At 31.7% G+C, this 23,155-nt stretch overlaps 10 protein-coding genes across 10 annotated transcripts; 6 read left to right on the top strand and 4 right to left on the bottom strand.

The window, feature by feature from the left end:
• Nucleotides 1-3,704: 3,704 nt before the first annotated feature.
• Nucleotides 3,705-4,624, top strand: PPL_04033 (uncharacterized protein; the record flags this gene model as incomplete). The annotated part of the gene is made up of 2 exons (XM_020574946.1): nucleotides 3,705-4,066; nucleotides 4,171-4,624. 2 exons carry the CDS (start codon nucleotides 3,705-3,707, stop codon nucleotides 4,622-4,624), a joined length of 816 nt encoding a protein of 271 aa, XP_020435360.1.
• Nucleotides 4,625-5,224: 600 nt separating this feature from the next.
• PPL_04032 (uncharacterized protein) lies at nucleotides 5,225-6,459 on the bottom strand (the record flags this gene model as incomplete). Its single annotated transcript, XM_020574945.1, has 5 exons — nucleotides 5,225-5,444; nucleotides 5,561-5,602; nucleotides 5,674-5,792; nucleotides 5,950-6,073; nucleotides 6,323-6,459. 5 exons carry the CDS (start codon nucleotides 6,457-6,459, stop codon nucleotides 5,225-5,227), a joined length of 642 nt encoding a protein of 213 aa, XP_020435359.1.
• A 235-nt stretch (nucleotides 6,460-6,694) lies between these two features.
• psmC4 (26S proteasome regulatory subunit 6B) lies at nucleotides 6,695-8,488 on the top strand (the record flags this gene model as incomplete). Its single annotated transcript, XM_020574944.1, has 5 exons — nucleotides 6,695-6,703; nucleotides 6,850-6,888; nucleotides 7,111-7,340; nucleotides 7,433-8,217; nucleotides 8,316-8,488. 5 exons carry the CDS (start codon nucleotides 6,695-6,697, stop codon nucleotides 8,486-8,488), a joined length of 1,236 nt encoding a protein of 411 aa, XP_020435358.1.
• Nucleotides 8,489-8,952: 464 nt separating this feature from the next.
• Nucleotides 8,953-12,231, top strand: PPL_04030 (uncharacterized protein; the record flags this gene model as incomplete). Its single annotated transcript, XM_020574943.1, has 2 exons — nucleotides 8,953-10,655; nucleotides 10,737-12,231. 2 exons carry the CDS (start codon nucleotides 8,953-8,955, stop codon nucleotides 12,229-12,231), a joined length of 3,198 nt encoding a protein of 1,065 aa, XP_020435357.1.
• A 1,209-nt stretch (nucleotides 12,232-13,440) lies between these two features.
• On the top strand, nucleotides 13,441-14,246 carry PPL_04029 (SPX domain-containing protein; the record flags this gene model as incomplete). Its single annotated transcript, XM_020574942.1, has 4 exons — nucleotides 13,441-13,662; nucleotides 13,748-13,960; nucleotides 14,045-14,119; nucleotides 14,229-14,246. 4 exons carry the CDS (start codon nucleotides 13,441-13,443, stop codon nucleotides 14,244-14,246), a joined length of 528 nt encoding a protein of 175 aa, XP_020435356.1.
• Nucleotides 14,247-14,469: 223 nt separating this feature from the next.
• On the bottom strand, nucleotides 14,470-16,844 carry PPL_04028 (GDP-L-fucose synthetase; the record flags this gene model as incomplete). Its single annotated transcript, XM_020574941.1, has 8 exons — nucleotides 14,470-14,484; nucleotides 14,745-14,907; nucleotides 14,996-15,083; nucleotides 15,162-15,185; nucleotides 15,527-15,674; nucleotides 15,806-16,017; nucleotides 16,067-16,539; nucleotides 16,705-16,844. 8 exons carry the CDS (start codon nucleotides 16,842-16,844, stop codon nucleotides 14,470-14,472), a joined length of 1,263 nt encoding a protein of 420 aa, XP_020435355.1.
• A 699-nt stretch (nucleotides 16,845-17,543) lies between these two features.
• psmD6 (26S proteasome non-ATPase regulatory subunit 6) lies at nucleotides 17,544-18,978 on the top strand (the record flags this gene model as incomplete). Its single annotated transcript, XM_020574940.1, has 5 exons — nucleotides 17,544-17,664; nucleotides 17,766-17,971; nucleotides 18,083-18,726; nucleotides 18,804-18,902; nucleotides 18,945-18,978. 5 exons carry the CDS (start codon nucleotides 17,544-17,546, stop codon nucleotides 18,976-18,978), a joined length of 1,104 nt encoding a protein of 367 aa, XP_020435354.1.
• A 479-nt stretch (nucleotides 18,979-19,457) lies between these two features.
• PPL_04026 (uncharacterized protein) lies at nucleotides 19,458-20,302 on the top strand (the record flags this gene model as incomplete). The annotated part of the gene is made up of 2 exons (XM_020574939.1): nucleotides 19,458-19,526; nucleotides 19,628-20,302. 2 exons carry the CDS (start codon nucleotides 19,458-19,460, stop codon nucleotides 20,300-20,302), a joined length of 744 nt encoding a protein of 247 aa, XP_020435353.1.
• Nucleotides 20,303-20,510: 208 nt separating this feature from the next.
• On the bottom strand, nucleotides 20,511-20,824 carry PPL_04025 (hssA/2C/7E family protein; the record flags this gene model as incomplete). Its single annotated transcript, XM_020574938.1, has 2 exons — nucleotides 20,511-20,749; nucleotides 20,812-20,824. The coding sequence occupies 2 exons, from the start codon at nucleotides 20,822-20,824 to the stop codon at nucleotides 20,511-20,513; spliced, it is 252 nt and encodes an 83-aa protein (XP_020435352.1).
• A 587-nt stretch (nucleotides 20,825-21,411) lies between these two features.
• On the bottom strand, nucleotides 21,412-22,696 carry PPL_04024 (YgfZ/GcvT domain-containing protein; the record flags this gene model as incomplete). The annotated part of the gene is made up of 2 exons (XM_020574937.1): nucleotides 21,412-22,046; nucleotides 22,141-22,696. The coding sequence occupies 2 exons, from the start codon at nucleotides 22,694-22,696 to the stop codon at nucleotides 21,412-21,414; spliced, it is 1,191 nt and encodes a 396-aa protein (XP_020435351.1).
• Between the last annotated feature and the right edge of the window lie 459 nt (nucleotides 22,697-23,155).

The following is a 23,155-nucleotide window of genomic DNA, read 5'->3' as shown; positions in this document are numbered from 1 at the left end:
GTAAAATGGGTCCAATCAATTTCAGTTTTAGAGGTTATAGCTCTGTGAGACTTGTTGTCTCAGTATTATAATGAGATCATCATTGATCCAATTTGGATTTTATTCACACACTGCAAACAACCCCAATAAACCAACCAAATCACCCCCATTAAAAAATAATCTATTTTTAAATTAATTTTATTAAATAATAACCAACCACACAACATTTTGGTTGAATTTCAACAAACCAGTCAGTTTCTTTCAATTAAAATTAATAAAATATTTTGAAATTTCAAGATTAATTCATTGGTATGCCATACTTAACATTAATGGTTGATTGGTATTTTTGAAAAAAAAATTAAAAAAAATTAAAATTTGAACTGTTGTATAACTTTTAAAGTAAAAAAATTGTTTTTGGATTTTGCAAGTCCGAAAAGTCGTGTGTGATTCTAAATTAAGGTTTTCGCCCAGGAGCCCAATACCATTGCAAAAAAAAGACTCCAGAAACAAAAAATCTGAATCATGTCATGGTTTGGTTGAACTTTGACCCACCCATTTCAATGAAACCCATCACAGGATTTAATAGTGATTTTGATGTCTTTGCTAGATCTTAAAAAAATAAAAAAAAAATACCAAAAAAAAATTGCTTTTAATAGCATATAATAAAGTTCAAGACATAAAAATGAGGGACCTGTATGTATGTAGTGGTTTGTCTTGAAGTGTTCATACGATTAAAAATGAAAACAAAAAACACCATATGTCAGTGTGCCATTGTGCATTAATGGATCTCGCATAAAAGATAAGTAGCACAAACACTGTTCTCAACTTGGAGCGAAATCATATGAATCTTAAGATATTTGCAATTGCCCCGAAAATTTTAAACTGATGTTGTTATTGTTTTTTTTCACTTGATTTTTTTTTTTGCAATAATCTTAAAATGGATTAACATAGAACAATCAATTCTCATGATAACTTAATATCAGCTCGTTGTACTATGGACATGCCAACCAATACTAATTTTCTAGTTCATGAGCTCCCGTCTATTTGATAGATTTGGTATTGCAAAAAAGTTAAAGGTGGTAAAAAAAAATTTTTGTGGGTGGTGGTGTCAGTTGTGGTTGTTAACATTTTTTTTAAATGAACAAAAAAAAAACAAAAATTTTCACACATTTTTTTACAGCTAGTCAAAAGACTATCGGTGCGCGATCTTGAAAGATCTGTGTGTTTGTTTAGTTGTGTGTTGTTGTTGTTGTTTTGTTGCTGTTGTTGTTTAAGAAGAGAGAATATGATGCATGTGAAGACATGACAATGGGTGTAACTGTATGACACAGAAAGCCATCTTCCATTGAGAATACCATTTTCTAACTGATCTGGGCTAGATTACCAATCAAACTACCAAAGGCATGAGCAACACTAAAACTATAAATTAAAAGTGCTTCTTTACCGATTGGCAACATCATATCCCTTTTATATTTTCTCAACATTCCAAAGAGATATAAATACAACTCTTTAATTATACTTATCAGTTCTATAGTTCACTACTTCCAAACAATTGTAAAATAATATCTTTGTTATATTTATAACTATTTACTATAATCTTTTATCTTATCTTTTCCCTTATAATAAACCTTCACAAACAACTCATATTCCTGTGTTGTTTTTCTGTAATTCTATACCTATAATAAATCATCATCCAAACAATCGATTATCTTTTTACTTCATTATTCTTATAATAATTATATTTTATATATTAAATTTTAATAATAATAAATAAATCAATACCGTCTATTTGATAAACACTATATGATTAATGTAAGTAATTTTTTAACTACTTTTACTTTCACTTTTACTTTCATTTTCATTTGTTCATTTTAAAATAATAATAAAAATTTTATTTCAACACACAAACAATCAATTTATTGTGTCATTTGCAATTTATAAATTACCTATTCCGACAAACGGGTTTATCATTTAATTTTAGTTTGGTTTTGGTCCTAATTCTACAATTCAATTGATTTGTTTAATTATGCCTTTATTCTAATTAAAAACATGCAATAACTCCGAATGGGATAAATAACTCAAAATCAATTAAAATAATAATATTAATAATAATTATAATTTAAATAATAACAATGTTTGCAACTCAAAAAAACAATGAACAATAATGCAAACCAATGACCAATAAAAATAAATTAAAAAAAAAAAAAAAACAAAACCAAAAATCCTCAATAGATTTATCAAAATAAAGTCTAAATGAAAATTCGAGATTTATATTTTATTAAATAGTTTATTTGGATTTTTGGTTTCTTTTGTTGTGATATTGGTGATTTGGATTCTTGTTGTTTTGACTAAAATATCATATTGAATGGTTGTGTTGAAAAACAAGATTTGTTTTATTTTATTTTATTTTTTTGTTGTCGTTTAATCAAAGTTAAAATTATCTCACAAGCAAGCCCATCATATGCAGCTCTATGCATCTCACCAATCACAAAAAATCATACATATCAACAACAATAACAACGAGAGTTGTCAAAAATCATACCATGCGAAAAAGTGTGTACAACTTTTTAAAAACAACACCACCCACCACCATATAAATTTATTTAAATTTTTCCCGAGATCGACTATTTTATGCGCATATCTTGGTGCTCATTTTTAGAGCCCAAAGTGACGATCAGCCATGAATGGAATTGGGTGTGGTGGTGGATTTTTAAAAAGTTTTGCAAAAAATTTAGGTTTTTTTTTTTTTTTTTTTTTTTTCTTTGCGTAATGGGTGATTTCTTAACGACTAGGTTTTTTGACCTTCCTGTAACACAACTAACAAAATCTGATCACACTCCAACTAAAAACTATTGTTCTTGGGTTGGTTTGCTTTATTTTGGATTTTTGTGTTTACAACTATCAAGCCCACCCCATTACTATTGGCATTGCCATGCCGCCATCAAGGCTTTTTCACTATTCAATATCAAGACACGACAAGTTAAGATATTTCATGAAAGTTTTGATTCCTCTCACCAACAACCACTAAAATATATATTTAATAATTTTATTTTTATTTTTTCTATAAAGCCTTCAACTCTGACAGGCACTTTAATAATTTTCCAATACACATACTCTACAATATATATTTTTTGTTTTATTTTTTATTTTTTGAAATATAATAATAATAAGCAACCCAGTATTTCTTATTATAATATTTTTCATTCCTATTTTCTTTCTCTACTATCCTATTCTATCTCTTACACAAACAAAGATATATTGTTTTCCAACTTTTTGCTCAAAAACAAATATCTATCCTAAAATTTATAGTATCAACAATTCTTTTTTGATATTATAAAAATATTTCCAATATCCTTCTCTATCACACACACCCTCACACCACAACCCAATCAAACCGAATCACATTTCCTAAACATTTGTTTATCTTTTTCAAATTTGATGACCATCATTTACTAATTTTTTAAACTTCTATCACTTTATATATAACTTTCCTATCACTACAGCCTAACCAAATTCAAAGCTGTCTTCTCCAACAATCTTCCCACTAAAAATACAATTTTAATTTGTACCAGGACTCACAGTTTGATATACTGAGACATATCAAAGTTCCAATAATTTTTTAAACATCAATCAACATTTGTTTTTCATTTAAGCAAACAAACAATCACTGTTTTCGACATCACTACAACAATCATTCATTTCTTTTTTATATAAATAATTACACAATGCAAAACCAACAAGTTCAACAACAACAACAAGCCACTCAAAGAGCAAATGGCTATCAAAGAATGTTCAAACGTCTTCTCCAAAGTCGTTCACTTCAACAAAAACCAATGATTCCAGAAAGAATTGTTGCCTCCTACAAAGTATACGGATGGTTGATCCAACATGATCCAGCCTACGAATCGACTGCCTTCAGAAGAGAAGTTCTCATTGCAATCGACGAAATCTTTGATATTGTTTTGGCAATCTTGGATATGATGAAGTGCTCATCTAATCTTTTGATTCCAATCATCATCTACGCCGACAAGTTTGTACATAGAAGTGGTATTAAACATAACCAACTTTTCAATTTACTCTTAACAAGGTAATTATAGAGTTATAACATTCCATTGCATTCTTAGAAAAACATAAAATATTAATATTCTATTTCTATTCTTTTCAATATTCTTTTCTTTTCTTTTTTTACAGCTCCGTTGTAACATTGAAATTCTGGTCGGAATCTACTCAAGTCAACAATGCTATCATTGCTGAAATCTTCAACTTCTCCTTGAAGGATATGAATCTCATGGAGAGAAGATTCCTCACTGGTGTTGACTACAACCTCTTCTTGACTACCGACGAAGTTACTTCCTACCTTCTCAGCCTCTATGAAAATCAACAAATCTTTTTATCCTCATTCAAACACCCATTTGAAAACCCACCACAACTCGTTAGAAAGCCATTCGAGCTCATCCAATACCAACAACAACAAGACAAGTTGTTCCTCTTGCAACAACAACAACTCCAACAGCAACTCCACCAACAACAACTCCAATATTATCAATCCTCAAAATCCAGACAACAAGTCTATACCATCGACTCTTCCTACGCTGCCCAACAACAACTTTACCAATCGAACCAGATGGTATCGCCAATGTGTTAATCAACACAACTCAAGCAGTGCCAACCAACCAACTTTCTCTACAAATTCATCAATCGCTTTTGAATTTCGAAATCCATATTTTTTCCACAATAACAACGATGTACGACTTGGTATAACGATTTTTCCAGTTCCGTTTACCGACGCCTTCCCTCAAACAAACACTCACCATCATCACCTCCATTCATCACTCAAACAATCGAAACCAATATATAATCATTTTTTCCAAATCAACAATAGTAACAACAACAACAACCAATCCTATTCATATATATATTAACACCTATATATTTATTATATATATCGACATATATAACATCCTATTATATTAATATTGCCTATCTAGAAACAACTTGTTTTTCTTCCACCACCAATCATCAGATGTTTTATCAATCTTTTGATTTTTTCCACTCTTATTCCTACTTTTTTTTTGCACAAAAGTAGTTATATTAGCAACAATCCTTATAAACTTAAACTTAAACCTCAAATGCTTTCGTCACACATAAAGTAAAAATATTTTTTATGTAAATTTTTTAAATAAATAAAGAAAAAATTAAAAAAAAAAAAAAATCTTCAAGTTTTATTATTTTATTCATTCTTTGATCAATTATCTCTAACAACATTTTCTTTCACAAAGACATTGTGAATTTTTGTTTCTTGTAATGATTGGTTGATGGCTTTAATCTCGGCAAGAGTACCGGAATTCAAATAATTCTTCATTCTCGTCTCGATGATTACCATCTCCAAAGATAGTTTTCTGAGTTTTTCAATCTTTTCTTTCAGCTGGGAATTCAATGAATCAACGTCTCTTTTAAATTCAGCACTTTTAAGAAAATAACTAATATCTCCTATTGATTCTCTTTTGTTTTTAAAAGAAAAAAATACTGGTTAATCAATCTAAGATTCATCAATTAGTATACATTAAGTTATGATTTGTACAAATCAGTATTATTATCATTGGCTTTCAATTTCTTTTCATTGCTAAATTATAATTAATTAATTTAAATATAAGATATTAATCATTTTTGATCGTTTAAATTCATAGTTATCACTTTTGAATAGATTTTTCATTTATAGATATTCCTGTCAAAGTTTGTTGCTGTTGTTCATTTACAAATTTTCTCTTTAAACTATCCATTTTATCTTTAAAATCTATAATATCTGTTTTTATCTATATCTGTATCTAAACTTTATTACTATAATTATTCTTTTTTAAACATGAAGCATATTATAAAATAAAATCCAAGATACCTGTTTGTTTGTTGAATAAACATTAATAACTTTTGTTAATAATTAGTTAATTAAATAAAATGAAATAATAAACATACTAAGAAAGCAGCAAACGACGGTAAGAAACCTTCTTGGAATAATTCCCACTTTACATCGCCATCTTCAACCTCTAAAACTTTTGAATAATATACTGTTGTGAAACCTGCATTTACAATGAAAAATCTGTATGTATTTAAATTATTTGAATTTGAGTTGTTGTTAGTAACAGGTAACCACCACGTATTTCTTCTATTGTTGTTGTTGTTGTTTGCAATATACATACGTAATAAGTCCAACCATTCCCATTAATGGTATAGCACCACAAACAACACCCAGCAACAAACTAATGGTTTGTCTTAACCAATATACATTCAATAACATCTCTTTCTAAAAATATCGATCGAACAAAGTATTAGTAATCACTATTCATACATTTCCTCTCTAAGAATATCAAGAAAAACAAACAAACAACATAGTTGTTTACACACATGTGTGAATTTAACACTCGGATTGAATGCATTCTTATATAGAAACAATTGACTTCTCTCTGTTGTTGGTTTATCAGACATCTCTTTTTTTTTTTTTTTTAATATTTATAAATGTTTATAGATTCTAAATAATTGTTTTATTTTATTTTATTCTAATTATATTCTGTATGTTTGCAATGTTCAATAGTAATAATATCTTTTAATTGTTTATAAATAAATAAATAAACACCGAATTTGATAGGGTAGATTGTAGAACTTCGATTCAAGTCATGTCACACAAAAAAAAATAATAAAAAATTGAAAAATTAAAAAAAAAATGAAAAAAGTTAAAACTTTATTTTGATTGAGTGATGTTCATTTTAATTAAACCCAATCTATTTTATATTTTTTTTGTTATATATTATTAATTTATCTGTTGTTTTATATATTTTTTTATTGTTTATAGACTTTATTATTTTTTTTTGTTAGTAGATTGATAAGATGGAGGAATTAGGCTTATTACCATCAAAGGTATAGTATCTATAGAAATTAAAGTTTTAAACATTTAAAAGCAGAGATTGAGAGAGAAAAGAAAGAGAAAAGTTGTAGTAGATTAGAAGAATAAGAATAAGAATAATAATATGAATATCAATAATACTATAGATAAAAACACCAAAAAAAAAAAAAAAAAAGATAGAAATTTTGTAAAATTAAAAAAGAATAGTAATAATTAATTAATTTATTTATTTATAGCCCCTTACAGTATCAAAACATGAACACCATCATTCAGAACAAGATCTCTATATCAAGATGAAGAATCTAGAGAGTAAATTGGACTTTTTCAACATTCAAGAGGAATACATCAAATATGAGTATAAAAACTTAAAGAGAGAGCTTTTACATGCACAAGAGGAAGTTAAGCGTATTCGTTCCGTTCCATTGTTGATTGGTCAATTATTAGAAATGGTAGATACCAACAATGGGTATGTAATAATATTAAAAAATAATAATAATCATAATAATGTTTATTTTTATTAATTTATTATTTCTTTTTATTTTTTAACAATACAAAAAGTATTGTTCAATCAACATCAGGATCAACATTATGTGTTCGTATTTTAAGTACAATCGATAGAGAGTTATTGAAACCATCGGCATCGGTTGCTCTCCAACGTCATTCAAATGCATTGGTCGATACACTCCCACCAGAATCGGATTCGAGCATCCATTTGTTGGGCGCCGACGAGAAACCATCCGAGAGTTACTCTGACATTGGTGGTAGCGACATTCAGAAGCAAGAAATGCGTGAAGCCGTCGAGTTGCCACTCACTCACCACAATCTTTATAAGCAGATCGGTATCGATCCACCAAGAGGTGTGCTGCTGTACGGTCCACCGGGCACCGGAAAGACCATGTTGGCCAAGGCCGTTGCACACCACACCAGTGCATCGTTCATCCGTGTCGTCGGCTCGGAGTTTGTACAGAAATATTTAGGTGAGGGACCGCGTTTGGTGCGTGACGTCTTCAGACTGGCCCGTGAGAATGCACCGGCCATCATTTTCATCGACGAAATCGACGCTATCGCCACCAAGCGTTTCGACGCGCAGACCGGTGCTGATCGTGAAGTTCAAAGAATTCTCATGGAGCTGCTCAATCAGATGGACGGTTTCGATGTATCTGTAAATGTAAAAGTAATTATGGCAACCAACAGACAGGACACACTTGATCCAGCACTTTTGCGTCCAGGTCGTCTCGATCGTAAGATTGAATTCCCACTACCAGATCGTCGTCAAAAGAGACTTATTTTCCAAGTTATCACATCAAAGATGAATTTATCAGATGAAGTTGATTTAGAAGATTGTAAGTTTGCTAAATATTAGTAATTTTAATTATCATATAATTTATACTAACAACACAAATCACAAATTACTACTCCATTTATCATTTTAAAACAACAGTTGTATCAAGACCAGATAAGCTAAGTGGTGCTGAAATTCAATCGATTTGTCAAGAAGCCGGTATGCACGCAATCAGAAAGAACCGTTATGTTATTCTATCGAAAGACTTTGAAAAAGGTTATAAGTCAGCAATCAAAAAGAACACTCACGAATTTGGATTCTATCAAATTTAAATGTAAACATTTAATAATAATAGTAATAATATACACTCTCACCTCTCATCCACTACCACTTAATTGTTTGATCTATATATATTATATTCATAAATAAACTCTTCATTCAACCAATCCAACTAAATTGATCAAAACAAAACAAAACAGATAATATTGAATCAAATTAATAAAAAAAAACAAACAAACAATGACAATGTAATCTTAAACATCTAGATCAGTTAACTACCTTTTGATTGTATTGTCTTTGATTGATCACGGGCAAAAATTTTGTTGGAAAAAATGAATGAAAAAAAATGATTTTTCAAAATTTTATTTTTTTGAATAACGAATTACATTATGTAGATCATTGAGAGAGTAAAGTTTTTTCATTGTTAAGTCGATTTTGACGATTCTACTTTGTTTGTTTTTCTTTCTTCTTTTTTCAAATATTTATATTAATTTATATAGTTAGTTGAAAGTAGAGAATGAATAGACTGATCGGGTTAATTAAACCCTCGAATACTGCATTGGTGAGTGGTGCTACCACTTCTAGCAATCTTTCATTGGTCAGATTGTGTTCTCAGTCATTGAAATATTCGACTGATAACAAAGATAAGAATGAACAACAACAACAACCACCACAACAACAGCCAAAAAAGAAACAACATAATAAACAACACAATAAACAACAACAACAACAACAAAATCAACAACCACAACAACAGCAACAACAGCAACAACAAGATATGGCTACAAATATTCAATCACGTCAACAACGTCCACAAATTGTACAGAGACCACATCATTCGAATCAAAATCAAAACAACAGACAACATCAACAACAAAATGTTGCTGGATCATCATTCAATCAATCATTCACTAAAAAGTCAGATTCACCTGCTGCTAATGCATTTGCTGCTGCCTCCAACGAATTGAATAATAAGAATAGCAACAACAACAACAATAGCATTAACAGTAATGATCAAGATAACCAAGACGATGTTGCTGAGGATTTCGATGAGGAGTTTGATGAGGACGAAGAAGCAGAGGAAGACAACTTTGAGAATATCGACGAGAAGTTGTTCGATGGATTGGACATCAACGTCAACATTGCCGAGGGATATGAAAATGTCCGTGAGGCAGAGCGTGAAGTCAAGGTCAACAAGAGACAACCAGTGGAAAAGATGATGCCCTATCACTATTCATCACGTGAACTCGAAGGACTGTTACGTTCGCATCTCAAGAAGTTCCTGGCAAAGGTTCACCCCGATAACTTCCATCAGGATCCATCGAAATCACAGGTCAATCAGCGATCGCTCACCGCACTCAACAACTTGTTGCGCACACGTGACTCCTACGTGAAGGTCGCCGAAGGATCGTCCGAAGAGTTGAAACTCGACAAGATTCCAACCACCCTGTCACTCGCCTTCCATCACCACACCCTCGAAGGCACCCAGGGATTCCTCGAGCACGAACTCATCTTTGAGGAGCCAGCGCCAACCATCGCCACCTCCAAGTCGGCATTGGTCAGCTACGTCACCGAGCTGCGTTTCGCCGTTCACCGTCAACTCTACGAGTTGTTTAGAAAGGCCGATATCAGCATTCCGCAGATCGAGCTCGACCAACTCACCCGTCCAACCAACGAGGTCGACCAGCTCGTTGACGACCCCTGGGAGGAGTACTTTGACGCACCGAAAGACGGTGAGTCCGAGTTTGCGTTGACTCGTATCCTCGATGAATTCATCGTGCAGAACAACGTCAGTGAGCACCGTCAATTCGCCGAGTTGTCGCTCGAGCAGACCTCGCTACTCCAGTTGTTCAACGAGGACAAGGTGTTCTTCTACTTTGGCGAGCAGATCAAGGGTGACGTCAACGTGATGCGTACACTCGGATACCGTGAGGAGGCAGAACGTCAAATCCTTCACTTGAAGTCGCAACTACAGTCTTTGGAGTTCCGTGAGTGGCACCAACTTCCAATTCTCATCACCTCACCACAATTCTATGAGAAACTCGCCAACTCTGCCGCAGCTCAGAGTTTTGTCATCCTCAACAAAGACTTTGATCCACTCCACGTACTCCCATACATCAAGCAAAAAGTACCAAGAGTTGTAAAGAATTTCAAAGATCTCTATTCCATCTCCAAAAACAATATTACAATGTTAGAGAAATCGACTATTCAACTTGAAAAGTAAGTTATTATAACTCTCTTTTTTGTCGATTGAGTTTTCCATTTGACTAATTATTATTTAATTTTCCATCAAACTTCCAGGACATTGGGTGCAAATAGTGTTGTTATTGAAAATCTATTCTCTGTAAATCAAAGATCAATGAGAAGTGTAAGAGATCAATTCAATCGTTCACAGACAACCATTTCCAAGTTGAATATTCCAATGATAAAGATTCTCGAGCAGGTTCGTGCCAATCGTTGGATTTCACTGCCAGAGTCACGTCTTGAGAATTCAGCGATGAACAGTTGGAAGTTGAACAATGTAAAGATGGACGAAGCAGAGAAGCGTTCCATTGCACAATCGATCGTCAAGGAGAAATACCCAAGATTGAGCAAAGCCGAACAAAAGGCCAAAGTAGAGTCGATGGTTGCCTCGAGCGAGGTCGCCACAACCAGCTCAGACACACGTGAGAAACCACTGACAATCGTCGATCCCAATCAATTCAACTACATTCAATCGGCACCATTCGTTAGCACAGCAATGGAGTGTGTAAATCGTTTGAGCAAGATGATCGAAACAGAGACACCAGTGCGTATGCTCTTCCCGAACAACATGAAGAGCGACGATCAATCGAGCAAAGCCAAATCACAGGTGCTTGTATTCGACGACCCAGAGCGTACCATTGACTTACTTACCGACCGTCCAAACATTGCTCCACTCGCGATCGATTTGAATTCCAACACCAAGGCAAACTTGGTCACTGACTTTGGTGTGCCTGCATTCGGTGGCGACGCCACTACCGCTGCTGCTGGCGAATCAAAACACGATTCAAAGGTCGACAAGGTAATTAAAGATAAACTATCGGCTGAATCGGCCATCTCTGAATCCGCCGATTCAACATCATCAACACCGGCAATGTCTGCAGCCAACTTCCAAATGGCCACAGCCAATCAAAAGTTGGCCGATTTCGGTTGGGCCAACATCAACTTGGTACTCTCGGATCACTATCAATTCATTATGTCAAAGGATGACGATGTTGCTTATATTTTCATTCCACTCAACTTCCGTGAAGAGGAGTTGATGCTCTTCCTCAACTCGCACTACGACAAGATCGCATTGATCCAGAAGGAGTTCTACAACCCAGTGATGGGACAAACTCAAAAGGTTGTTGAACTTCAAGCGATCGAAACACTCGTCAAGCAAACATTGGAAAAGTCGGAGCTCGCCAGCATAAAGATCAACGCCAACGCCGTTCCATTATTGGCACAGCAATTCGAATCGGCCAGCTTCTTCAAGAACATTGTATTCTTGTCGACCGACCTCAAATCAATCAAGACCGTCGGACCACATGTAGATATTGTCATCGGTGGTAAGAGCTATGACATCAAATTCACCAACGCCGAAAATAGTCGCGCCACTGTAACTTTGCCACACGAAGATCGTACCACCTTTAACTTCTCACGTATCATCTCTGACTTGACTTCAAAATCTGAATTTTTCAAACAGTTGCTTCCAGACTACCAATCTGGATCCTTTAATTTCTCATTACTACAACAATCATCATCGTCATCAACAACAACACCAAAAGAACAATAATCAAAAGAAACGAAGCGAAACACACGAGTCGAAGAAGTAATATTAAAGAAAAAAACAAAAAACAACCAACCAAATGAATTCAATCATAACTCTAACTCTAATTAAGAAAGAGATGTAGAGTGTTTGCTCTAAAAAACAAAACAAAATAAATTAAAATTAAAAATTAAATAAAATAATAATATAATTATATATAATGTTAAAATCATAACAACTTTTTTTTTTTTTTTTCAGTTTTTCAAGGAAATTTACTTTACTTTTAGATAATGAATTCTCATTTAATATTATTTATTGTTATTATGTTGATCAATACCGATAAATATCTAGATAAGAATAGGTAGGCAAACCAAACGAAAACAAATCAAAACAAACCAGAATAAAAGTGGTGCTGACTCAACTCAAGGAATTGGAATCATTGTTAATCTGGACTTGTGATTAGAAAGAAAGTTTTTTTTTTAACTTGGGAAAATTAATCCGAAATATATTGTTGTGGTGAAAAACCCACCCAAAAAATTGAAATATAAATAAATTTAATAAAACTATCTTTTTTTTTTTTTGATTTTTATAACCGACTTAATAACAAAACTCCATTGAACAGAAAAAAAGAAATAATAATAACAACTACCAAATAACATTAGCTGGTTTGTTTTTGTTTATTTGCTTATCGACTTTAAAGAACAAGAATCATAGCAAAAGGATTCCTAACGATAATCAATCAATCAACTCTTTTTTTTTTTCTTTCCTTTTTTATTATATTACCACTATTTATTTATATCACATATATACATCACATAACTTTCTTATTTATTGTTGTTATTATTATTTTTTTATAATATTATTTGTTTTAAAAAAAAATAAATATATTTATAAAAATCATCATCAAACTTTTGTAAACTCGGCAAAACAAAACAAAACAAAACAACACACACAACATATACGTTCACCCCCTTTTTTATTCAAATCATTGTAGTTATCGCATTTTTCAAGTTATATTTATATATTTATTTTTTAAAATTACTCTTTTTTTTTTTAATTTTTAATATTTGCAATTATTTTTATTTTATTTTTGTAATTTAAATCATTTAATTTTTTAATTTTTTTTCTCTTTTGTGTAAATAACGATATAAATATATATAATATATAGTATAATAGTAATATAGTAAACAAGTAACAACATCGAAAATGAAGTATGGAAAATATCTTAGAAATAATATGACTGAGGAGTGGGAAGCAAACTATGTAGATTATAAAGAGCTAAAGAAACTATTGATGGAGTTGTGCGACGACAAGAACAACAAACAAACCACACCAGTACACAGAACAGACAGAAATTCCACATTTCTGCGATCCTTATGGAAGCAGTTTCAAAAGATAGATAAATTCATTACGGACAACGAGCGTGATATTGCCGGAAAAGTTAAACATTTAGAAAAGGTATGAAATCAAATGAACGGAATGGATGATGATGATGAAATCTATAGATTTTGGTATTATGATATTAATATAATATCTATTGTAGACACAAGATGCAACTGGAATTGTGGCAACAATGAAAGATTTAGAGAGATTATTGAGTTTTGTAGAATTGAATCAAGAGGGTATAAGAAAGATATTGAAAAAGTACGACAAAAAAGCAACATCGACTATTGGCTATGAATATTACTGTAACATGGTCAGACCACACTTTCAATCAAAACTGGCGATATTGACACACTATAACAAATGTTTACTGGTATGTGTCAGTTACTTTATATTAATGATATCATTAATTTTCATTCAAAAACTAATCAATTGATTTTTAAATTGATCTTTACAGAAAACATATTCATCACAATTTGGTGATCCATCCGATATAACAGTTTCTGGTGATCAATCAGAGAGTGTATTTTCTGTAAGTATTCAAAACTATTGTACAACTTCTAACTAAATAGAAATCTAATCTAATCTAATTTATCTTTTTATTTTCTTTTTATCTTAAAATTTAATATAAATTAATATAGTTGGCATTTGATCAATAAATTATTAGATGTCATATGACAAATTTGTTTATATATATATATAATATTTAATTACATTTATCTTTTTTCAGATTTATTTGCTTTAGAAAGAAATAATAATTGTTTTTACTATGTATTCATTTGATTGATTTTCATTTACATATGTGAATCGTGGGAGTTGTGAATTTGATAGTTCGATTAGATGAATTTTTCAATCTAATATCGCCTGTTTGAGGTTAAGATATTAAATATCATCACTCTAGTTGTAAAGTTTGATTGATTGCATTTGATAACAAGTTGTTTTGTGTTGTTGTCAGTTGAATGATATCGATCGCTCTTTTACCACCAGAAATCAACTAAGTCGAAACTACCGAAATGTCTAGTGCATCATTATTGAAGTTTGTATTGTCAGTACCGGTATTTAAAACGACGAGTAGTTCAATTTTGACATCAATAATGTAATTGCTTAATTAAGCACTAGACTGTTTATCTGGCTCACCCTACAGTCGGACTACATGCCTTTCCGACTTGATTAAGTGTTCTTATTCTAGGGCCACCTCCACCACCTCCTCCGTTTCCTCCACCACCATTTCCATTATTCCAACCTAAATAGTTTCTATCTCTATCGCCATGCTTCTTTTTATATTTTTCAGTTGCAGGGTCCGAAAAGAGTGTTTCAAAACTATAGTAATGTTTAATAGACGTAATAATAAAATGAGAATATAGATCTTTTGTTGGTTTTGTTTGTTAGATTCAACAAAAATACTTACAAAAATACGATTTGATTTAAAAAATACCAAAAATAGTCGGAAATGATCGATAGCCTCCAATTTGTCTTCTGTGCTACCCTACCATCCTCTAGATAGTTAATGAAAATCGAAATTATTAGTATACTGTAACCGATTCATAATTATGAGTTGTAATGTAATAGCTTACTGGTAATATAAGAGTTATCCATAGCTAATTAGATTTAATCTATAGTAAATCAAAATCGATAAAGAAATCTTATTCTCGATTATAGATTATACAATGATAAGATCTTATAGAGGATATTACTACTATTAATTAATTCAAAAAAAAAAAAACAAAAATAAATAAATAAAAATAAAAATAAATAATAAACCTTTGTTTTTTATTTTATTTTTTCAAAAAAAAAAAAAACAAAAAAATGAGAAAATGCTAAAAAAGGGGGTGACTCACCTCATTTTCTTATGTCTTTAGTTAATAATTATCTTTCAATATTAAAAAAAAGTCATATAATTATAAGTTTGATTGTATTTTGTTTTAAAATGTTTATTTACGAGCAGTCTCATAGTTATCGATGAACCATTGAGTACTGATCTTGATTGCTTCCTTCATTGGCTTAAATGTTAGTCCTGGATAGAGTGATTTCAATTTCTTGTTGCTTGCAGTCTTTTTATATTGACCATCTGCTTTGGTTGTATCATACTTTAATTAATTTTTATAAATAAAAAGTTTGTTTGAGAAATAGGTGATTAGTTAGTATTGTGTGTGTGTATTTAAAATACAGTAATAATATTCTTTCATATCTGATAATTATGTTTTTCTCTCTAACTTACAATAACTTTTCCTTTGAACTCCATTGCCTCTGTAATCATTGTTACAACATCAGCAATAGAAACTTCAGCTTCTTCATCAACTGAGAGAATGATTGGTTCAGTCTCTTCGTAGTTATCCATCACCCAAACAAACAATCTACCTAGGTCCTCTGAGAAGATGAATTGTCTTAATGGTTTACCAGTACCCATAATTGTTAAATCTGTATTATTCTCTGTTTTTGATAATATTGTCGTTAGATTACTACTATTGGTTATTATTACTATTGTTATGATGCTTACGCATAGCATTGTAGGTTTTGTGAATTAAACCTGGAATGACATGACTGTCTGCCAAGTGGTAGTTGTCGTGTGGACCGTAGATGTTGGTGGGAATGACGGTTGTGAATTTACATTGACCATATTGGAGGTTGTACGCACGTGAGAGTACGTCGATCATACGCTTGGCGTAGGCATATCCTTCATTCGAGTGATGTGGTGGACCGTTGTGAACCATGGTCTCGTCGATTGGGTAGGTAGTCTTGTCGGGGAAGATACAGGTCGACAAGCAAGACACACACTTCTTGACACCAAACTCATTGCAACAAGCCAACACATTGTCATTGATGGCAATGTTATCACGGAAGAACTCTACCTTGTACTTCATATTGGAGAAGAGTCCACCAACCTTGGCTGCCAAGTGAATGACATGTGTAGGTTTGTACTTTTGGAAGATAGCACTAGTTGCCTCTTTAGATCTGTGCAAATAAATATTCAGTAACAAATATATATATCAAAAACAAAACATAGTATGTTAATTAACTATTATCAATCAATATATAAAGTTGACAAACAAACAAACATATATGAAGAACAAAAAACAAACAAACAAACAAACAAACTACCAAATAGCAATTACCTACCTTAAGTCACCATCAGAAGATTTTAAAAAGATCCACTTTTCATTGGTACGTGCTTCGCCTTGTTGTCTGATATACTCAGCGATACCTTTACCAACCAAACCAGTTCCACCGGTGACCAAAATCACTTTCTCTTCCGACATCATCAAATATATTTATCTTTAAATATTCTGAAATAAACTTATTTATAAATAACTGAACTGGTTTTGCAAACAAATGAAAAAATATATTACAAAAAATTTAATTTAAAATTAAAATTTTTTTTTTTTTGATAAAAAATTGTGAATAACAAAGAACACATTTTTGAAGAGAGTAAGTATCTCTTTAATACTTGATAACTTGTTCTCATTGAAAATAAAGAAAGTCATCTTTCTTTCGACAACAAACAACTGTTTTATTGAAAAAAATTTTGACTTCACTTTTAATATTTTATTATCCTTTCTCTCTTTATAAATTCAAGGACAATAAAGCAAACTTGTCATACTCTAACAAATCAACATCAAAGTAAAAAGAATAGTTTAGAATATTTGTGTATTAAATGTAGTCTTTAAAGTAGTATTATTTTCTACTTTTTTTGCTACACACAGTTTTTAATTAAACTGATCAAATTTTTTTAATTTTTTTTAAAAATTTTAATTAATTTTTTTTTTTTAATTTGATTTTAGTTTTTTTTCTTCCAAGTGAAGATCAACATCACATCCATTTTTATTTTATTTTTTGTGTACATTTTAATTTATATATTATTATTAATATTAGTCAGTTATATTATTTTTTCAAAAAAGTTTGTTTTTCAATATTATTATTATAGTTGTTTTTATTTAAAATAAAACAACAAAATAGAAATGGAAGAAGAGATTAAAAAGTTACCAGATTTGCGTGTATCTGAATTGGTATTCCTTGCAACACAACAACCAAGTAATGCTGTAGTAAAGAAAGATTTACTTGTAGAGATTGAAAAATATCGTATGTACTACAGGCTATTTTATTATTGAAATGGAATAGAGTAGAATAGAATCATTGAAAGTTAATTTGTTATTATTTTTTTTTAATAATTATTTTTTTAGAAATGTTACCACTTTATAAGAAATTAGTTGAACAATTGAAATGGGAAGAGGATCGTCAGTTATCAGAGAAATTAAGAGTGGAAAACGAAAAGGAGTTGACAGAGTTGAATTTCAAGATAAAAGATGCCGAAGAAAACTTTGGTGAGTCTGAAATCAGAGAAGCATTCCTAGCGAAATCTGATTACTATTGTAGAATTGGTGATAAAGTAAATAATCATACCAGACTTATTGATCAATATTTTAAAAAGTTATAACGATGATTTCTAATATTATATTGCCATTTTTCTGAATAATAATAATAATAATAATAATAATAGGATAAAGCATACTCAAGTTATAGACAAACCTATGAAAAGACAGTACCACTCGGTCAGAAGTTGGATTTGATATTTACAGTGATTCGTATGGGTATCTTCTGGATGGATCACGATATTATCACACGTAACTTGGAGAAGGCCAAATCGTTGGTGGAGGAAGGCGGTGACTGGGACCGTAAGAACCGTTTGAAGACCTATGAAGCTGTATATTTAATGTCGATTCGTAAATTCAAGGAGGCCTCCGAGTTGTACTTGGATACACTGGCATCGTTCACCTCGGTCGAGTTCATCGACTACCCGATCTTTGTAGAGTATCTCGTGTTGACCTCGATGTTGCATTTGGATCGTGTCTCGTTGAAGACCAAGGTCATCGATTCGCCCGACGTACTCTCGGTGATTGGCGACGTTCCACACCTCAGTGAGCTGCTCCACAGCTACTACGACGGTGAGTACAACCAATACTTTGTACACTTGGCACACTTTTCCGAATCGACCAAGAACGACCGTTATCTCGCCGCTCACTCTCGTTTCTTGACCAGAGAACTCAGAATCCTCAGTTACAACCAATACTTGGAGTCATACTCTAGTGTACGTTTAGAATCAATGTCCAATCAATTCGGTGTATCTTTTGATTTTATTGATAGGTAAATAATGATTTGTTGATTGTTTGATTGAATTTACAAATAACTAATAACAATTTAAATCAACTCGTTTTTAACAGAGAGTTATCACGTTTCATCTCTGCAGGAAGAATCAGTTGTAAAATCGATAGAGTCTCTGGTGTTGTAGAGACAACAAGATCAGATTCAAAGAACTCCATGTATAAACAAACATTGCAACAAAGTGATAATTTATTAAACAGAGTCCAAAAGTTATCTCGTGTCATCAATGTTTAAATCAATATTCAGTTATAAACCACTCACATTTGGATATTCAAAACAAATAATTAAGTATAACAACCACTAAATTGTAGATTCACTATATAATAATGAAAAAAATAACAAATAACTAAATAAATCAAGATATCAAACTTAGAAACGAAAAAAAAAAAAAGAACTCTTCTATTAAACAATGGTCAAAAAAAGCTTGTTCTTTCTGCTATGACCAAGGATCACTTAATTTAATTCTATTACTTAACAATCTTTATCTGTTAACAGATATTATCACTTGATTATGTTTTATTTTAGGTGTAATTCTTTTTTAATTCTGAGAAAACAGTGACCCAAATTTTAATTAAAATTTAAATAAATTTGTGATTTTTTTTTGCACAAATTTTTAGATCATGGTTGTTGGTGAAGATTTAAATATAGATTAAATTAATATATTCTGTTATATGTTAAAATATTTTAAGAAGATAAATAATTATAGATCAATAATGTCAACAATTACAATTAGAGGTAATACAGTACCTGTTACATTTGCATCTGATATACCTGCTGAAACTGTATGTATAAATTGTTGTTGTTTTTTTAATTTTTCGAATGTTTGTTTGGTTGATTGATGCTGATAGTACTATTGTATGTATATACATCACTTATTAATTAGGCACTCAGCGCACCAAACTTTGTAAAATGGACCAAAAGAATGGAAACACAAGATAAACTTAAAGTAAATTCAATTCAAGTGCAATCGATCGATATGTTTGGTAAGAATGTTGGTTTCCTCAAGTTCAAAGCTGAAGTTGTAGCTTTGCCAGAGAACAGACCAGTACCAGGAATCATCTTTTGTAGAGGTGGTTCGGTAGCTATCTTAGTTATCCTCACCTCAAAAGAGACAGGTCGTCAGTACAGTGTTCTCACTGTTCAATCTCGTGTACCAGTAGCTAGATTCGCTTACAGTGAGATTCCAGCCGGTATGTTGGACGGTAGCGGTCATTTCGTTGGTGTCGCTGCCAAGGAGATGAAAGAAGAGACCGGTATCGAAGTAACCGAAGACAAGCTGGTAGATCTCACTCAGCTGGCCTATGGTGACACTGCAGAGGGAATGTACCCATCACCAGGTGGATGCGACGAATTCATTCGTTTGTTCCTCTTCCGTGACACCTTGGAGCAATCAAAGATCGACGAACTTCAAAACAAATGCACTGGTGCACTTGAGGAAAATGAATCGATCACTCTCGACATCGTTCCACTTGAAGATCTCTGGAAGAAGAGTCCAGATGGAAAGACACTATCCTCATTGTTTTTATATGAAAAATTAAAGGCTGAAAAGAAACTTTAAAAAAAAAAAAAAGTTAGACATAAATAATACATAAATAATTAAACAAATCAATAACAGACAAAAAAGGAACAATATTTGGGTAGAATACATATTTTATTAATTTACAATTTACTTAATTATGACATCCCAGTTGTTGTTGTGGTTATTGGTGTAGAGTGAATTGAATAAAGCTGATGAGTTTTAGTTTTGTTGCTGGTTCGTTCACAATTTAATTACCACATCCCCATGGTCCACAATTGTTTCCATAGAATCCACCACCGTTTCCAAATTGTTGTTGACCACAGCAACCTGGGCAACCTGGGCATCCGTAGCATCCTGAACATCCAGAGTATCCACCACAGCTAACTTGGTTTGATCCTTGAGAAGCACCATTCGATCCAGAAGAGGAAATTAAACTTGTGGTGGATGATTTCAAAGAGAAAGAGTTACCCAAAAAAGAAATAGCCTCTGTTTATTTTTATTTATTAATTTTTTATTTTTGGACAATATTATTTTTTTAATTAACTTACTGATTAAAGTCATTTTTTAGAATTTATTAATAGTTTACAAAGATTTATAAGTACAATTATTTAAATTTGTCTTGTTGTTTGATTTTGTTTTTGATTTGATATCTTTCCAACAAATGATTCACTATTTATAGTTTTCTTGTTTTTAATTTTCTTAAAGATAAATTCAACGGAACCCATATTAGTTCCAATAAAATATATGGGGTCTAGATATATCCAATAATATTTTGGTTAGATTTTAAATGGATAATCATATTACTGTTGAATTCTAATAAAATTTCCTTTTTGAATAGAATGGTGTGTTATTTTCATTCTACACTTTTCTTTCAACACTAGAATTATTGACCACACAACAATATATTGTTTTAAAACATATTTTTTTGATTGAACTTATTTAGAAGTGTTGTAAATTTCTCAAAAAGTCTGTATATCTAATGAAAACAAAATAAAAATGATCATTTCAACAAACAAATAAGTAAATAATATTATTGTGCGACAATATGATGTTAAATGGTTTTAATGTGTTATTTTATTAATGTAATACATTAATTGGATAATTGGTATGGTATTGGTTGAATCATTCTCTTTCATCTACCTAATTCCTCAGCTAACCTGTTGGGTTGGCACTTGAATACCAACAACTTTTGACCACCAACATGGTTCCAATAGCTCCAATGATCTTCCTTTAGGATCTTTGATGTTGGTGGATTTGAACGATGCTGAATCAATATGGTCAACTTTGACAATAGCCAAACCGATGTTGTTGTATGATGAGATAACTTTCTCTGTTGTTCTTGATGGTGGTGGAGGTGGTGTGTTGCTATGTTGATGTGGTTGCTTTTCGTTGAATGGTGAAGTCGATCCGGTGAGGATGGTAATCTTCAACTCTGTATCGGCTGGTGGTGCCTGGACATCGAGAGAATCAACTACACTCTGTGAGAAAAGCAGATGATGTTCTTTTTTGACAGAGTGTTCTTTAGGAGAATCGGACGACATAACCACTGGGAACAGTCTCTTTCTGATCAAACCGGTGTAGTGAGTTCTCGACGTCAACTCCTGACCCAAATAGCAACCCTTATGGAAGTCAACACCATTCAGAAGATCGAAATTATATTCCAATGGAATAACCTTATCATAGGAGTAATCTTTTACACCCTGTGGGATACCATTCTGTACACGATAGAGATTATAAACATCTTCTTTCTCTTCTGGGTAGTTTGACAAAACTTCATTTTTCACTTAAGTGAAACAAAATAAAACAAACCATTAATCACAAATTGTTTATCTTGATAAATATTTCTTTCTTATCATTATATATATTTTTCTACATACTTGAATTCTTTGATGATGGAACTAAAATTCTTAGACCCATTGCGTCGTGTCTTGGATCCATCATTACGGTGCATTTCTGTTGTTTGAGATGCTCAAAGAGTTGGTCGTTTCTCACGGATTTGTATGTCTTGTCGAGCACTGAGAACAGTGCGAACTCCTCAGTGACATTTTCTATTGTTGCCTTGTTTCTGATTTTGTAGTAGTGAAGATGCTCGATTGCTCGTGATGCCACCTCCGAGTCGACATCGATAAAGAGTTGCTGCTCACCGCTGCTGCCATCGGATTTAGCGACTCTCGACGCCGAAGAAGAGATCACCTCCACATTTTGCTGATGGAAAACCACTGCATCAAACAAGAGACGTCCGGTCGACGAGAGAAATCCTGTATAGAGTGAGGTAGGCGACGGTGCTTGACTGTCCACCAATCTACCCATATTATTGGTAGTTAATCCTTGAACCAACTTCACAGCATCCGGTCCACTTACTTTTAAGATGGATCTAGATGTTAAAGGTATAACACATTTCTTCAAATCTCTAATTCTACTTATATTTATCATTTATATATATTATAGATAATAAATAAATAAAAAATAAAATAAAATAAAATAAAAAGTACTACTTTTTTACAATATTATCAAAAACTAGATTACAAATATTAATGATATAAATAAATAAACAATAATAATAATGACGAATTTGTTATAATTATAAATTCAAAAAGTTAACCTGTGAAATAGTTATATGTATTATATTTTACAGCAGCAGTTTAATAATGATGTTCACGAAAAAAGGGGAATTGAATTAAACAAAAACAAATTTTTGATTTTTTATTTTATTTTTTATTTGGTTTTTTTTTACCAAAAACAACATTGAATTGATTGTTGTTTTGTTCTAAAACAAAAAAAGAATGGTGTGATATCACAATTACTAATAACAGATAAAGATTATTAAAAAATAATTTAGTTTTTAAAACTTTTTTTTTTTTTTTAAGGTACTATACAAAAAATTTAAAGGAT

Source organism: Heterostelium album (genome assembly GCF_000004825.1).
Source record: "Heterostelium album PN500 unplaced genomic scaffold PPL_contig8, whole genome shotgun sequence".
Lineage (NCBI taxonomy): Eukaryota > Evosea > Eumycetozoa > Acytosteliales > Acytosteliaceae > Heterostelium > Heterostelium album.
This window is presented reverse-complemented; position numbering and strand designations above follow the sequence as displayed.